Consider the following 18,126-nt stretch of genomic DNA (forward strand, 5'->3'; position numbering starts at 1 on the left):
TTGCAAACAAGAAACTAAATCTCATATGACACAGGTTGATGAGGATTCTGCAAAATAATTTTTACAGACAGTAATGATGAAATATTTTACAAAATAAAGTATTTTATAAGCATTGACTAAAAATAGAAATAAAAGTTTAGCAGAATACAGTCAGTCAAACTGAATATTTCTGAGTTCTCATTTTTGGAGCTAAGAAAAAAATTGAGGACAGTATAAGGAACTGCCCAAATTCCCATCAGAAGGGTAAGGTTTCCATAATTCAGGATTCTAGTTAAGCCTCCAGTAAGAAAGAACTGACCTGGGAAACTTACAATAGACTACCAGACTGGGCCCCTCTTACCTCTCATTTCTTACTGTTCTCCCCTTAACTGACTCTACTTGGCCTGCCAACTATTCTTTAAAACACAGCATCTCCTCTACTTCCTTCACATCTTTCCTTAAATGTCATCTTCTCAAGGACCTTTCTCTGACCACCCTATCTGAAACCACAACCCCTGCCCAGCCCCACTGACACTCCCTATTCCCTTCCTGCCTTAATTTTCTATCATTTATTACCACATTCGATACTTACAGTGTTCATTTTCTGTCTCCCCCCTACTAGACCATAGACTCTATGATAGCAGGAATTTTTATCTGTTTTGTTTACTGGTATATCCCCAGCATCTATTGATAGAATGTTCCTGGTACACTATAACTACTACTACACAGAAAAAGAGGGTCCCCATTAAAAAGGATGATATTGTTAACATTTAGAGATAGAAAGGACTTTACTCAGCATAAGAAGTAGAGAAAAAAATTATTTAAAAGATTCATTTAAATCTCTCTGTGCTCTTCTAGGAAAAAGAAACATAAGAAGGAACTGAAGTATGGGAATCTTTTCAACCATTACAACGCTTCAAGGTATATTTATTTTCCATTCTTTCACAAAAGTAAGCATGGGTAGTTATTGTTTAACCCTATCAAAAGCTAATAATTGTGTCACTTTAGCCTTGGGGAAATGAAAAACAGGAAACATTTTATCAAGGTGCATAGATTCATAAGTAATATTTTAAAAGGTTATTTGAAGGGTGTTAACAGAATTGCTTTTGAACAGACCTGTATTAAGGTAAAATAAAAATTCTATTTTTTTTTGAAAAACCTGGAAATTAGCCACTGATACCCTATTTTTTTTTACTTACATGGCTAAGCTGAATATTACTTTTTGAGCAAAACCACTATAGAAATAAGCCTTAAGCAATGGAACTTATTATTCTAATTAATAATGGCAAGATTACCGCATTATATTGCAGAGTGCATTTCTTCCAAATGGCCTAACTCAACAGATTAAAACAGGAATGACCTCACCAGTTCATCTGAAAAGCGAGGAAAGGCCTTGCCTACCTCAAAATCTTTCTTTCACTCCTTCCACAACTCTTGTTCCTTAGGAAAGTTTGCTTTTGTTTGTATATTAGACTGGGCTTTTCTCCCATAATAATATGAAAATACCTCTAAGTTATTTGCAGTGACATTGTAATGGCCTAGTGGCTTTCCAACTGTTTCACCTAGTGGACAGCTGAGTCTTGTTCAAAGGACAACCTCTGACCACAGGTGCATAGAAGTGCCGGGAGAGGGGCTGGGTGCAAAATTAGAACTGACATGAGAACAGAACGGGGAGGAGAAGGTGAGAAATGTTTCCAACTTCCTGCTTTGTCCTGTGTACAGGAGACAAGTGACTCTCTCATAGTCAGATAATCTCCAAATACTTCCTGACATTCCATTCCTTTTCCATTCCAACATCTTCAAAATTCAAAATCTCTTCAACAAATAAATTAGCATTAACAAATAACCATCGCATGTATACTGCATTTCCAACAATGTTATCTATATGCCCTTCCCAAAATATTCTCTCTCCCTCTCCCTCAATTTTCCTCATTCTCTCTCTCTGCCTTCCTGCCTCCCTCTCCTTCTCCACTTCTCCCTTCTCCCTCTCTCTCTTTCATACACACACTCACACACACACACACACATACACAACCTATTGAAAGTGTATGCTCACTCTTATCTGACTTGTTAACTATATATCTACAGTGTGCCAAGCCCTGGTAAGTAAATTACATGTGTTATTTCATTTAATCCTTAAAACAACCTTAGAAGGTGAATACTTTTTTCTCCATGTTACAAATGAGGAAAATGAGCCACAGAGAGGTTAAGTAAATTTTCTAGTCATGCTTAGTAACCAGAGAGGCTAAAACCAGATCTGACTCCAGAATGCTTACTTTGAATAATCACGCTATATGAGCTCTCCTCAACCCCCTGCCATATCCAACAAATGATTATATTTGAAAATTCCCCTGACTTTTGTGTGTTAAACAAATAATAACATAAACTAGAATGTCTGGCAAATCTACTGCTTATGACCTTCTGAATAGATTTCTTTAGTTCAATTAACATTTTTTTGGCTTTTTATAAAACACCATGAAGTACTTTTAAGGACAAAAGAAGCAAACATTTTCATGTGGTCTTGTGTAATGATGTGCAATTTAGACCTAATCCTTTTAGCCCAGAGATGGAAGACTGACACTCTAAACAAAGCTCATTGTGTTCTTTCGTGCTGCCATAACAAGGTATTTAAAGGATGAAATGCTGGCTGGCAGATGGACTTCTTGGCATAACTCTATGTGCATCACAGAAATTGTTTTGTTTCAGAGGATTCAAACAAGATGCCTGACATTTCTCAGAAGATATTTCTACTTGTAAATATGGTAACTTGTTAGGTAGGGGTGTTAAGGGACAATAATGAAGGCTTTTAAGGCCTTTTTCCTGTCTGTAACTTTGTATGATATGTAAAAACTCATCCAACCTCAGAGAACACTCACACTTGAAGCCCTGAGTTGCTGTGTTAGAATTCCAATCACCCAAAGCTTCCAAGATGTGAGGAAACTAAACCAGATGTAGGGGCCACCTGTATGTGCTTCAGTGGACAGCAGAGCTCAGCTCCCAGTTGACAGCTAGTGTCAACTGCCAGCCATGAGAGGGAGCCTTCTTGGACATCCAGCCCAGCTGAGCCTTCAGATGACTGTAGCCCTGGCCAACATTTGACAACAACTGCATGAAAGACTCCAGGCAGGATTTACCCAGCTGAATCCTTCCTAAAATTCCTGTCAGAAAAAATCATGAGCAAAATGAAATGAATGTTTTATATAAATAGGTTTTAGGTGGATTTGCTATGTAGCAAAAGTAACAGGTTTTGTTACCTGGAAGTAGGGTGTTACCAGGACCAGTGAGCATCAAAGTGACTGTCAGTGAAGGCTTGAAGGAGAGTGAGTGAAATGTTATTGGGGGCTGGAAGATAGAAGACCTTGGATACGTAGTGGTGGGAAGTTTATGAAAACTATCACTGCAGAATATAGAACTGCACCTAGTGAACTAATTGATCTGGATAAGGATATTTCTAGGCTAAATGTTGAAAGTGACAATTAAGGTTTTCTAGCTACTATCATAAAATGAAGATAAAGAGATATGAGTTAAAATAGAAATTATTCCATTTTCAAGCAGAATATAGAACAAGTAAAAATGGCCCTTGCTTTGCTAGGTTTAAAAATAAAACCAATTCTCATCCCTAGTCTCTCTCAGAAGAAGACTCTCAAAAGTAAAAAAAGAGCCTCAGGGCAAAGAGTAAATCCAGGGTGCTGTCAGGAAACATGGTCTTAGGGTAAATATGAAGTAAAATGTATAACTGTAAAATCCTTTCTTAAGACATGAAAGATTTAAGGTGATTTCTCAGAGACCCTTTCAAAAGCCTTCTATGGATTTTTAGGACGTGCCTCACAGCATCTCTATTTTCAGTTGAACAACAGCCCTTCTGAGAATTTTAAACAGTCTCATAGGGAACCCAAATTAGAGATCTGCTCTTAGGTCAAATTTTCAGTTTTTGTATAGGGATACACTGTTCAAGATTGAATATTTTAAGCAAAAAGCAAGTTATCATACCATTACATAAGCCAAAACCAACCCAAGTTTCAAATGAGGATTTTTTTTTTTTGAAGTTTACCTCAACAGACTCTAAAATATAACATTCTGTTTGGAAGGGGAAGTGTGTACATGGCCATTGTGATTTTGCCTGACCAAAGTCCCCTACCAAGCTCCATTTGTTGAGACAGAGTCCCCCAGATGTAGGGCATCTACCGTTGAATCAGTTATCAGCAAGCTTTGGAATCCCCAGCAGAGGCTGCTAATTTGTTAACCATATACTAGCTTGCATTCTCAAGCAGTCCAATTTGAGGGAACAGACAGCGGGATTGTGAGTTTGAAGAGAGCATGCTGTGTTGCAATAGTGGCAGGTTTCAGAAACAGAGATGTGAGGGAGATTAAAAGAAAATTTACAGACTTGGCATTAGGAGGTACACATGATCTCAGTCCTGCCAGAGCTTCACCTCTGTGACGAAATACTTGACAGCATCGACAGGTGTACTTGATAATGTGGAAAGTTGCAGAGACTGGTACATCTGCTCCCCTACCACGCACCAACAGGAAGGAGAAAAGTTCTCTGGAAATGTGTCAATGCTAGAGAGTCTTTTGCAATGACAAAGTGCTATTGGACAGTTTGGAAAATCAGATTCAGTCAAAGCATGTTATTACAAGAGCGACATACAGTAAGGCATTGTTGGAGAAGCTTTAGAATGGGAGATCTAAATTCGCCTTGTTAGTAAAGGTTTATACAAGAAGAGGAGAGAGAAAGGTGACAGATACTGTCTTGATGGAACCCAACCAAATGGCAGACCTGAACTGGAGACCTTAGTAGAGACTTGGGGAGTTGCAGCCGATGTTGCTGGTTTAACAGTAAAATCAACTTCCCTGTAAGTAAGGTCCCAGGAAGTTGTTTCCAACTTCCAGCTCGGGTCTAAAACTCAGAAAACCTGGTGAGAGACTGTGTCCATTAACTTAGTTTATGAAGTCTGATCTCAGAGAGAACAGCTGGGACCATCCACCTTTAACTTAGGAGCTACTCATTTATATGGTACATTTTTAGTGCATAGGTTGCCAGGTGGAAGTATCTTTCTCCCCCCTCCCCTTTTAAAATTTTGTTATAGAAAATATGGGTATTTCCAAGCAAACAACACTTGCTAGGGGAGACTTTCCTTAGCCATCCAGAAACTAAGAGCAGAAAACAAGGAGGAACCAAGGAGACAACTAATCCCTGCAAGCAAAATTGCCCAATAGATACTCTGGCTCCTTCTTCTTGTAGGAGGCAGAGATCATGCATGTAAGGGCTAAAAACAACAGAAGCTGATGCTTCTTCCTTGTATGTAGAAGTCATTAACCCAAAAGTCAGCCTTGATTCTGAGAGTGGAAAAGATGATAGAGGACACTGGTGGGAATTTTTTTTTCAGGCCCATATTCTCTAAAGCTGTGATCTTCAGGCTAGGGAAAACTGTATAACACCCAGAAAGCAATATGCCACAGGGATGGCTGCTGATGCAGGAAGACCCTGCCTGATTAGGCTGGGGCAGCAGCGGCATTGGCACAAGTGACTAGCATTGTGTGAGTGTGAAAAACCTTCCCAGTATCCAAGTGACAGGGCAGAGTCAGAAATAAATAACTCGGGTGCCAATTTAAATCCTCAAAGGAAAAAACAAAAAAGAGTTGTTTGGGCTCACAGAGGAGTTTGAGGCTTAGGTGCCAAAAGTAAATTCAGTCCTGTTTTTTCACCCATACCTCAGAAGAGGATTTGTACAGAAGGTGAGCAAGAGGCTCCATTTCCCCCTCAGGATGCTGTATTTGATACTGTTGTGTACTACCCACATCCCCTTCTAGAACCAAGTTCTCTCCAAGTTGACTGGAATTTTGGATGCTGACAGCTCACAGCTGTGTTCTTCTTCAGGAATTGCCCCTGGCTCAAGGAAGCAGCTTCACTCAAAGTTATGCACTCTTCCTGGGATGCAGCACACATTCAATGCCTGGGTCATACAGAATGCAAAGATTCATCCCCCTTACCTTGATTCTGAAGACATCTCTAAAGGGCCATTCCACCTTCAAAAGTGGATTCATGGAATCCACTGAGGCCGTTCTTATAACAGAGCACCTAGAGCACCTTCCCTTTTCACGTGTCCTTGATTAGCAGTAATTCCCATAACAAATTAACTTAAACATTTTGATACTAAGTGTCACGACACTTTGCTACATGCTAGGAAAATCAAAATTATGACCTGGTCTCTGACTTCAAAGAGATTTTAACTTATAGAAATGATAAATGACTCCAAAGTATCGTACAAGGCTGTATAGCCTAAGCATTAAGGTGCTGAGTCATTCAATCATTAAACCGTAAACACCTGTGCGTGCTTTGTGCAGCAGTATAAAAGTCAGTAAGGGTTGGACACTGCTTTTAAGGATTTCAGTGGGTTCAGGGGGAGAAAGGTTTATTCTTGACAGGAGTTTCTTCATGGAGGCTCCATTTGTTTACGTATGTCCTTGCTTACTTCGGAAAAAGAATTTGAGTTGGATCAGAAAAAGTAATTAAGTATTTCACAAAGGGTTAGAGTGTGATGGGGTAGGAGGGAAACTCCAGGATGAAGGAATAACATGAAGGCAGTAGGTAGAAGGCTGTTTCCTCACAGTGGTTTCTGATAGGGCCTTAAAATTAGCACCAGAGGACAATATTTAACAGGAAAAGAGAGTCTAAAGTGAGGAGAGACCTGAAGACAAAGGTAAGGAATTCTGGTTTTGTTTAGTAGGAAGCATAAAGATTTTCTCCTTTATCTCCTATGTTTATTTAAAACTTTATTGTCTAGCTCAGTCTCTATCCCACGTCCTGCCATTTTTGGTTGATGGTGGTATCACAATCACTGTACTAGACATCCTCATTTTATGACTCACCTTCATTCCATTTCATTTGTCTCCATCCTTGGCCATGTTTGTCATCTCACTTTAAGAAATAATAAACTGTTGTTTTAAACCACTTGGTTTTGGGGTAGTTTGTTACACAATAGTAGACAACTGATACACAATTTGGACTTTCGCCCAAAAGCCTCACTCAGGGTAGCCTTGAAAGACAGCAGTGAGGGAGAGTCTCACCCTTGGCAGAGGTTTGGGTGTGTGCATGATTATCTATTTTGTGTCAAAAGAGAAGCAGGTTGATTTAAGATTATACATGGACTCATTAGCAGTGACAAACGGTTTGGTTAATTGTTCAGGGGCTTGGAAGGAGAAAGAAGGGTGAGAGTTTTCGAGAAGAGGCATTTGAATTGACATATAAACATGGGCATAAAGTGTGGATATCTTTGATTCACATCAAAATGCCCACCAGAGAGAATCTGTTGAAGGGGCACTAAACAACCATGTAGAATAACTTAGCCAGTCTTTGTTGAAAGTCACTCCAGTGTTGCACAAAGGGTTTATACAGGAGAAACTATGGAGACAGGGATGGAGGCCGTGCATGAGCCCAACAACGTGGACTCACCAGAGCAGACCTAACAGTGCTGCTGCCAATCACCTAACCTACCAACAGCAAGACTAATGCTGCCCTCTAATATGGCACCGTACCTTGAGGAGACCAACTAGACAAAGTTGATTACACTGTGTCTGTGAAATCTTGAGAGAGGGAAATTTATTTTGAGTGGTGTTCTCTATATGACTGCCTTTCCTGCTCATTAGACTCATAGGCTGCACCATTATCCATGAGCAAACAGAATGTTTGATCTACCAATATGTGATCCTACATAAATTTCATTGGCCCAAGCAATGCACTTTACATCAAATGAGGTGTGACAGTAGGCATCTGACCATGAGATTCACTGGTCCTATCACATTTTACCACCCTGATTCTGACGGCCTGATAGTGATGGAATGGCTTTTTTGAAGGTATACACCTAAGGTGGAAAGTTGGAAATTATACTGTGCAAGAATGTGGTATATACCTTCATCCTGCAGAATCAAGAGCACATCCTAAATCATCAACCATTATGTGCTGCTGTATTCCCCAAGGGAAAATACGTGGATCTGGGAACTAAGGGTTGCAAGGAGAAGGGACTATGCTTATTATCACTTCCAATGACCCATTTGGGGAACTTGTTCTTCCCATCCCCACAACTCTACATCCTGTAGGCTTTTAATGGCACATTAAATATAATACACTTGGCACACAAGTGATCTGCTTAGAGAAGAGGGTGAAGGGAAGGGGGTTCTTGGTATTGCTCTAACCAATTTTAATGGTAAATGGACATGTGCAGAAGCCACAACCTGAAAAGGGCACAGCAACTTTGGGCCCAGACCCCCTCAGGGAAAGGGGCCTGGGTCATCCACCAAGTAAGTGCTGGAGACCAGCTGACTACCCATTGATTGTCAAGGGTGGGTGAACTCTAGTAGATGAGGTTAATAGATGAGGGAGACTATAAATATCAGGTGCAGCCTAGAGAATAGTTGGAGGGGTGAGGGCAGCTGAGGGTGGGGGAGGAAGGAGAAAGGGAGAAGGAGGCTAACACCAGTTTGTCCCACTAAACTTCCTCTAAAAGCTTTCCGAGGAAAGGAGGAGAACTGTAATCCTGAAGGAGTTGTTTCCTTGTGGAGGGAATATGCTGTGCAAAGCAAGTGGAACTAAGTGGCATGGGATGGACTGTAGTGGATGCATTTGGAGACCTCCTAGATTCCCCTTCCTGGTTAAGGCTTCATGGTCCCAGTTGCTGGGAGTATTGACTACTGATTACTTACAGTTGCATCCAACTCTGGGAATTGCCCTCAGCTGAAGGAAACTGCCATGCTCAATTCTCAGCTCTGGTTCCTGGGGGCAGCCATATCTGATGATTGATTGTTGTGGGGTACATTCCTTAATGTGGGACATCTTTGTAGGATCATCTCCTTCTTGAGGGATCTCTGTGGCATTCGCTGAGACTACTGTTGCAGCTGTATCTCATTTCAAATTCTACCTTTACTCAATCTAGCTTCCCTTGCTCCTTCAAAGAGCACTTCTGTTTTCAAGAGCATTTCTGATAAACCTCCTGCATGCAAATTCCAGGTGAACTTTACCTAGAACAGTATGGTGTATTTATATACCTAAATTTCTAAGAAAGGCAGCTCCTGAAGCCTCCTTTATTTCTGATAACCTCCCTAAGCAGTGTCGTGTATATAATGCTGAGTGTAGGAGATCCTTATATTCTACACAAAATAAGAGGAATTCAAAATTCACAGGAAGCAATCTCATAGAGAGGGAACAAAGACCACATGAGAAAGTGAAAGAAAGATGAGGAAACCTGGTGAATGTGGGAGGAGTAGATTTCCTGTTGAAACTGGTGAAGGGATTGAGTTTTGCACCCAGGTTGACAAGGAGGAAAGAAAGTAGGCATATATATATATATATATATATATATATATAGGAGTCACACAGACAGAATCTGTGGTTCCCCCCCACCAGAACTTCTACAGGTCTTTGAAATTGGAACTTTGAGAGGCAGAAATATCCATGGCAGATATCAGATTATAAAATACATTAGGTGTATCAAGTTGTATTCTTTTAGAGTTGAATTTGTTTTCACACTAGTATCTCTTCCTAAATGCATTTTTTAAAGTTTTCTTTTTAATTTTTAAAACTATTAGGCTGTGCCATGTCTTAGTTGTGGCACGTGGGCTTCTTAGCTTGCTGTATGCATTTGGGATCTAGTTCCCCGACCAGGGTTCAAACCCAGGACCCCTGCAATGGGAGCTTGGAGTCTTACCCACTGGACCACCAGGGAAGTCCCACTAAATGCACTTTTGAAAAATTATTTGGTGCTGTTATTTTGATTTATCAGCCTTGAGGTCATACTTGACTTTGCTTTCTCTCAAAGGCTATATCCAATACGTCTGGAAACCTCACTGGCTCTACCTTCAAAATATATTCAGAATTCAGGATGTTCCTCGGGCAAAAAGGAATATGAGACCAGCCATAAACCTGGATCTACATCAAGAAATGAAGAGTACGGGAAGTGGAGTAAAACAAGGTAATATAAAATTAATTTTTCTTATTTTAGTTCCTTCAAGAGATAATTATCTAAAGCAAAAACTGTAGTAATGTATTATATATTTATTGCAAATGTAAACATAAGTCTTACAAAAGCAGATGCGAGGGAGCAATTGGGCATATACTATTTTTTTCAATACTTTTATTGAAGTATAGTTGATTTACAATGTGTTAATTTCTGCTGTACAGCAAAGTGACTAAGTTATACATATACATTGTATATATTCTTTTTAAAATATTGGGCATATACTATTTTAAGGTCCTTACACACTACATTTGAAGTGATGTAATATGGTTTTAAGGTAGATCTTGATTAATTAAACATATATTTTAAAACATATAGCAACCACAGACCTTTTTATAAAAAGGTAAAAGCCCATAGTAGAAATAAACTAGAATAAAAACAACACTCTGAATTCAAAGAAGGCAGAAAAAGGAAAAAAGAAACAAAGAATGGATAAAACATTAGAAAACAGCTAGCAAGAAAGAGTTTGATGTAACCATGGAATAATTATATTAAATATAAATGAAATAAACACACCATCTAAAAGCCCAGAATGCCAGATTGGCTAAGAAAGCAAGATTCAGCTATATGCTGTTTCCAAGAAACCCATTTTTTTAACACTTTTTTTTTAATGAATTTATTTATTTTTATTTTACTTATGGCCGCGTTGGGTCTTTGTTGCTGCGTGCAGGCTTTTCTCTAGTTGCGGCGAGCGGTGTCTACTCTTCGTTGTGGTGCACGGGCTTCTCATTGCGGTGCCTTCTCTTGTTGTGGAGCACGGGCTCTAGGCACGCGGACTTCAGTAGTTGTGGCACGCAGGCTCAGTAGTTGTGGCTCGCAGGCTCTAGAGCACAGGCCCAGTAGTTGTGGCACGTGGGCTTAGTTGGTCCGTGGCATGTGGGATCTTCCTGGACCAGGGCTCAAACCAGTGTCCCCTGCATTGGCAGGCGGATTCTTAACCACTGCACCACCAGGGAAGCACAGAAACCCATTCTAAATATAGAACACAGATAAGTTAAAAGTAAAGAGATGGGAAAATACATACTATGAAAATACTAATCAAAAGAAAGCTGAGTAGCTATGTTTATAACTGACAAAGTAGACTTTAGAATAATAAGTATTACCAGAGATAAAGTGGAGCATTACATAACGATAAAAAGGTCAATTCTCCAGGAAAACATTATAATCCTACATGTGTATGTATCTAGCAACAGACCTTCAAAATACATAAAGTAAAAATTGATAGAAAGAAAGGAAAAAATTGACAGTTATGGTTGGAGATCAACACTCCTCTCTCAGCAATTGATAGGACAAATAGAAAGTATGTTCAGGATACAAAAGACCTAAACATTGACAACTTGACTTAATTAGTAATTGCAGGACACTCAACCCAACAACTGTAGAATAGACATTGTTTTCCAGTTCAAAAGGAACATTCACTAAGATAGACCATCTTCTTTTTTACCAGTGTTTTTTCATTTTTTTGAATTTTTGCATTTTACTTAATTTATTTTTTTTACACAGCAGGTTCTTATTAGTTATCCATTTTATACATGTTAGTGTATCCATGTCAATCCCAATCTCCCAATTCATCACACCACACTCCCACCCCGACCCCCCCCCGCCACTTTCCCCCCTTGGTGTCCATACGTTTGTTCTCTATATCACTGTCTCAATTTCTACCCTGCAAGCCGGTTCACCTGTACCATTTTTCTAGGTTCCACGTATATGAGTTAATATACAATATTTGTTTTTCTCTTTCTGACTTACTTCACTCTGTATGACAGTCTCTAGATCCATCCACGTCTCAACAAATGACCCAAATTCGTTCCCTTTTATGGCTGAGTAATATTCCATTGTATATATGGACCACATCTTCCTTATCCATTCATCTGTCGATGGGCATTTAGGTTGCTCCCATGACCTGGCTATTGTAAATAGTGCTGCAGTGAACATTGTCGTACATGACTCTTTTTGAATTATGGTTTTCTCAGGGTATATGCCCAGTAGTAGGATTGCTGGCTTGTATGGTAGTTCTATTTTTAGTTTTTTAAGGAGCCTCCACACTATTCTCCATAGTGGCTGTATCAATTTACATTCCCACCAACAGTGCAAGAGGGTTCCCTTTTCTCCACACACTCTCCAGCATTTATTGTTTGCAGATTTTTTGATGATGGCCATTCTGACTGGTGTGACGTGATACCTTATTGTAGTTTTGATTTGCAGTTCTCTAATGATTAATGACGTTGAGCATTCTTTCATGTGTTTGTTGGCAATCTGTATATCTTCTTTGGAGAAATGTCTATTTAGGTCTTCGGCCCATTTTTGGATTCGGTTGTTTGTTTTTTTGATATTGAGCTGCATGAGTTGCTTGTATGTTTTGGAGATTAATCCTTTGTCAGTTGCTTCATTTGCAAATATTTTCTCCCATTCTGAGGGTTGTCTTTTCGTCTTCTTTGTAGTTTCCTTTGCTTTGCAAAAGCTTTTAAGTTTCATTAGGTCCCATTTTTTTATTTTTGGTTTTATTTCCATTACTCTAGGAGGTGGATCAAAAAAGATCTTGCTGTGATTTATGTCAAAGAGTGTTCTACCGGGCTTCCCTGGTGGCGCAGTGGTTGAGAGTCTGCCTGCCAATGCAGGGGACATGGGTTCGTGCCCCGGTCCAGGAAGATCCCACATGCCGTGGAGTGGCTGGGCCCGTGAGCCATGGCCGCTGAGCCTGCGCGTCTGGAGCCTGTGCCCTGCAACGGGAGAGGCCACAGCAGTGAGAGGCCCGTGTACTGCAAAAAAAAAAAAGAGTGTTCTTCCTATGTTTTCCTCTAAGAGTTTTACACTGTCCAGTCTTACATTTAGGTCTCTAATCCATTTTGAGTTTATTTTTGTGTATGGTGTTAGGGAGTGTTCTAATTTCATTCATTTACATGTAGCTGTCCAGTTTTCACAGCACCACTTATTGAAGAGACTGTCTTTTCTTCAGTGTATATCCTTGCCTCCTTTGTCATAGATTAATTAACCATAGGTGCATGTGTTTATCTCTGGGCTTTCTATCCTGTTCCATTGATCTATATTTCTGTTTTTGTGCCAGTACCATACTCTCTTGATTACTGTAGCTTTGTAGTATGGTCTGAAGTCAGGGAGTCTGATTCATCCAGCTCCATTTTTTTCCCTCAAGACTGCTTTGGCTATCCGGGATCTTTTGTGTCTCCATACAAATTTTAAGATTTTTTGTTCTATTTCTGTAAAAAATGCCATTGGTAATTTGATAGGGATTACATTGAATCTGCAGATTGCTTTGTGTACTGTAGTCATTTTCACAATGTTCATTCTTCCAATCCAAGAACGTGGTATATCTCTCCATTGTTTGTATCATCTTTAATTTCTTTCATCAATGTCATATAGTTTTCTGCATACAGGTCTTTTGTCTCCCTAGGTAGGTTTAATCCTAGGTATTTTATTCTTTTTGTTGCAATGGTTAATTCGGAGTACTTCCTTAATTTCTCTCTCACATTTTTCATCATTAGTGTTTAGGAATGCAAGAGATTTCTGTGCATTAATTTTGTATCCTGCTACTTTACCAAATTCATTGATTTGCTCTAGTAGTTTTCTGGTGGCATCTTTAGGATTCTCTAAGTATAGTATCATGTCATCTGCAAACTGACAGTTTTACTTCTTCTTTTCCAATTTTTATTACTTTTATTTCTGTTTCTTCTCTAATTGCCATGGCTAGGACTTCCAAAACTATGTTGACTAATAGTGGTGAGAGTGGACATCCTTGTCTTGTTCCTGATCTTAGAGGAAATGGTTTCAGTTTTTCACCATTGAGAATGATGTTTGCTGTGGGTTTGTTGTATATGGCGTTTATTATGTTGAGGTAGGTTCCCTCTATGCCCACTTTCTAGAGAGTTTTTATCATAAATGGGTGTTGAATTTTGTCAAAAGCTGTTTCTGCATCTATTGAGATGATCATATGGTTTTTATTCTTCAGTTTGTTAATATGGTGTATCACATTGATTGATTTGACTATATTGAAGAATCCTTGCATCCCTGCGATAAATCCCACTTGATCATGGTATATGATCCTTTTAATGTGTTGTTGGATTCTGTTTGCTAGTATTTTATTCAGGATTTTTGCATCTATATTCATCAGTAATATTGGTCTGTAATTTTTTTTTTTTGTAGTATCTTTTTCTGGTTTTGTTATCAGGGTGATGGCGGCCTCATAGAATGAGTTTGGGAGTGTTCCTTCTCTGCAATTTTTGGAAGAGTTTGAGAAGGATGGGTGTTAGCTCTTCTCTAATGTTTGATAGAATTCACCTGTGAAGCCATCTGGTTCTGGACTTTTGTTTGTTGGAATGTTTTTAATCACAGTTTCAATTTCATTACCTGTGATTGGTCTGTTCATATTTTCTATTTCTTCCCGGTTCATTTGTAGAAGGTTATACCTTTCTAAGGATATGTCCATTTCTTCCAGGTTGTCCATTTTATTGGCATAGAGTTACTAATAGTAGTCTCTTAGGATGATTTGTATTTCTGCGGTGTCTGTTGTAACTTCCTTTACATTTCTAATTTTATTGATCTGAATCCTCTCCCTCTTTTTCTTGATGAGTCTGGCTAATGGTTTATCTATTTTGTTTATCTTCTCAAAGAACCAGCTTTTAGTTTTATTGATCTTTGCTATTGTTTTCTTTGTTTCTGTTTCATTTATTTCTGCTCTGATCTTTATGGTTTCTTTCCTTCTGCTAACTTTGGGTTTTGTTTGTTCTTCTTTCTCTAGTTCCTTTAGGTGTAAGGTTAGATTGTTTATTTGAGATGTTTCTTGTTTCTTGAGGTAGGCTTGTATTGCTATAGACTTGCCTATTAGAACTGCTTTTGCTGCATCCCATAGGTTTTGGATCACCGTGTTTCATTGTCATTTGTCTCTAGGTAGTTATTTATTTCCTCTTTGATTTCTTCAGTGATTTCTTGGTTATTTACTAATGCATTGTTTAGCCTCAAAGTGTTTGTGTTTTTTACATTTTTCCCCCTGTAATTTACTTCTAATCTCACAGCGTTGTGGTTGGAAAAGATGCTTGATATGATTTCAGTTTTCTTAAATTTACTAAGGCTTGATTTTTGGCCCAAGAGGTGATCTATCCTGGAGAATGTTCCATGCGCACTTGAGAAGAAAGTGTTATCTGCTGTTTTTGGATGTAATGTCCTATAAATATCAATTAAATCTATCTGGTCTATTGTGTCATTTAAAGCTTGTGTTTCCTTATTAATTTTCATTTTGGATGATCTGTCTATTGGTGTAAGTGAGGTGTTAAATTCCCCCACTATTATTGTGTAATTGTCGATTTCCTGTTTTAGAGCTGTTAGCAGTTGCCTTATGTATTAAGGTGCTTCTTTGTTGGGTGCATATATATTTATAATTGTTACCTCTTCTTCTTGAATTGATCCCTTGATCATTATGTAGTTTCCTTTCTTGTCTCTTGTAACATTCTTTATTTTAAAGTCTATTTTATCTGATATGAGTATTGGTACTCCAGCTTTCTTCTGATTTCCATTTGCATGGAATATCTTTTCCATCCCCTCACTTTTAGTCTGTATGTGTCCCTAGGTGTAAAGTGAGTCTCTTGTAAACAGCATATATACGGGTCTTGTTTTTGTATCCATACGGCGAGCCTGTGTCTTTTGGTTGGAGCATTTAATCCATTCACGTTTAAGGTAATATTGATATGTATGTTCCTATTACCATTTTCTTAATTGTTTCGAGTTTGTTTTTGTAGGTCCTTTTCTTCTCTTCTTTCCCACTTAGAGAAGTTCCTTTATCATTTGTTGTAGAGCTGGTTTGGTGGTTCTGAATTCTCTTAGCTTTTGCTTGTGTGAAAAGCTTTTGATTTCTCCATCAAATCTGAATGAGATCCTTGCCAGGTAGAGTAATCCTGGATGTAGGTTCTTCCCTTTCATCACTTTTAATATGTCATGCCACTCCCTTCTGGCTTGTAGAGTTTCTGCTGAGAAATCACCTGTTAACCTTATGGGAATTCCCTTGTATGTATTTGTCATTTTTCCCTTGCTGCTTTCAATAATTTTTCTTTAATTTTTGTAAATTTGATTACTATGTGTCTCAGCGTGTTTCCCCTTTGGTTTATCCTTTCTGACACTCTCTGCTCTTCCTGGACTGTGCCTATTTCCTTTCCCATGTTAGGAAAGTTTTCGACTATAATCTCTTCAAATATTTTCTCTGGCCCTTTCTCTCTCTCTTCTCCTTCTGGGACCCCTATAATGTGTATGTTGTTGCTTTCAGTGTTGTCCCAGAGGTCTCTTAGGCTGTCTTCATTTCTTTTCATTTTTTTTTCTTTTTTCTGTTCTGCAGCAGTGAATTCCACCATTCTGTCTTCCAGGTCACTTATCCGTTCTTCTGCCTCAGTTATTCTGCTATTTATTCCTTCTAGTGTTGTTTTCATTTCACTTATTATATTGTTCACCTCTGTTTGTTTGTTCTTTATTTATTCTTGTTCTTTGTTAAACATTTCTTACATCTGCTTGATCTTTGTCTCCATTCTTTTTCCTATGTCTTGGATCATCTTCACTATCATTATTCTGAATCTTTTTCTGGAAGGTTGCCTTTTTCTGGCAGGTTGCCTCTCTCCACTTCCTTTAGTTGTTTTTCTGGGGTTTTATCTTGTTCCTTCATCTGTAACAAGGTCCTCTGCCTTTTCATTTTGTCTGTCTTTCTGAGAACGTGGTTTTCATTCCACAGGCTGTAGATCTGTAGTTCGTATTGCATCTGCTGTCTGCCCTCTGGTGGATGAGTCTACCTCCAAGGTAGATCATCTTCTGGGTCATACAACCTTAATACATTTAAATGAATTGAAATTGTATAAAGTATGTTTGGGATTTTAACAGAATTAAAGTAGAAATCACGAACAGAAAGATATCTAGAAAGTTCCTAAATAGTAGAAAATAAAACTAATTATTTCTAAATAACCCATGGGTCAAAAGAGGAAATCACAGAGGAAATTAGGAATCATTTTGAATTCAATGAAAACAATACACAGCACATCAATTTATGGGATACAACTAAAGCAGTGCTTAGAGGGAAATATATAGAATTAAATGCTTATATTATAAAGTATTTTCAGAATTTAACTGTTTCTCAGTTCTACTTATGATCTGTCACTCTTTCTCACCTGGATTATTGTAAAGCCTCCTAATTTATTTCCTTGCTTCTACCCTTGTCCACTACAGTATGGTCTTAGCAGAGCAGCCAGAGTAAGGGTAATTCATTTAATCCTATCAGGTCACCTACCTCAACATAATAAAGGACATATATGACAAACCTACAGCCAACATCGTTCTCAATGGTAAAAAACTGAAACCATTTCCTGTAAGATCAGGAGCAAGACAAGGTTGCCCACTCTCACCGCTATTATTCAACATAGTTTTGGAAGTTTTAGCCACGGCAATCTGAAAAAAAAAAGAAATAAAAGGAATCCAAATCAGAAAAGAAGAAGTAAAACTGTCACTCTTTGCAAATGATATGATAATTATATATGGAGAATCCTAAAGATGCTACCAGAAAACACTAGAGCTGATCAATGAATTTGGTAAAGTAGAAGGATACAAAATTAATGCACAGAAATCTCTTGTATTCCTATACACTAATGATGAAAAATGTGAAAGAGAAATTAAGGAAACACTCACATTTACCATTGCAACAAAAAGAATAAAATACCTAGAAATAAACCTACCTAGGGAGACAAAAGACCTGTATGCAGAAAACTGTAAGACACTGATGAAAGAAATTAAAGATGATACAAACAGATGGAGAGATATACCACTTTCTTGAATTGGAAGAATCAACATTGTGAAAATGACTGTACTACCCAAAGCAATCTACATATTCAGTGCAATCCCTATGAAACTACCAATGGCATTTTTCACAGAACTGGAACACAATTCACAATTTGTATGAAAACACAAAAGACCCTGAATAGCCAAATCAGTCTTTTTTTTTTTTTTAGTAAATTTATTTATTTATTTATTTTTATTTGGCTGTGTTGGGTCTTTGTTACTGTGTGCAGGCTTTCTCTAGTTGCGGTGAGCAGGGGCTACTCTTTGTTGCAGTGCATGGGCTTCTCATTGTCATGGCTTGTTGCAGAGCACAGAC

At 38.4% G+C, this 18,126-nt stretch overlaps 1 protein-coding gene across 3 annotated transcripts in view; it reads left to right on the forward strand.

Moving 5' to 3' along the window:
• The window catches only part of LOC308621465 (uncharacterized protein), a 196,456-nt gene that overhangs the window by 64,202 nt on the left and 114,128 nt on the right, over positions 1 to 18,126 (forward strand). For all 3 annotated transcript variants that reach the window (XM_081242040.1, XM_081242042.1, XM_081242041.1), the window contains 2 exons: positions 838 to 900; positions 9,795 to 9,947. In XM_081242040.1, coding sequence (XP_081098166.1) covers positions 867 to 900; positions 9,795 to 9,947 — 187 coding nt within the window. In that variant the 5' untranslated portion in view covers positions 838 to 866. The remainder of the gene's footprint in view (positions 1 to 837; positions 901 to 9,794; positions 9,948 to 18,126) is intronic.

Source organism: Mesoplodon bidens (genome assembly GCF_964165515.1).
Source record: "Mesoplodon bidens genome assembly, chromosome: 8".
In the NCBI taxonomy this organism is placed as follows: domain Eukaryota; kingdom Metazoa; phylum Chordata; class Mammalia; order Artiodactyla; family Ziphiidae; genus Mesoplodon; species Mesoplodon bidens.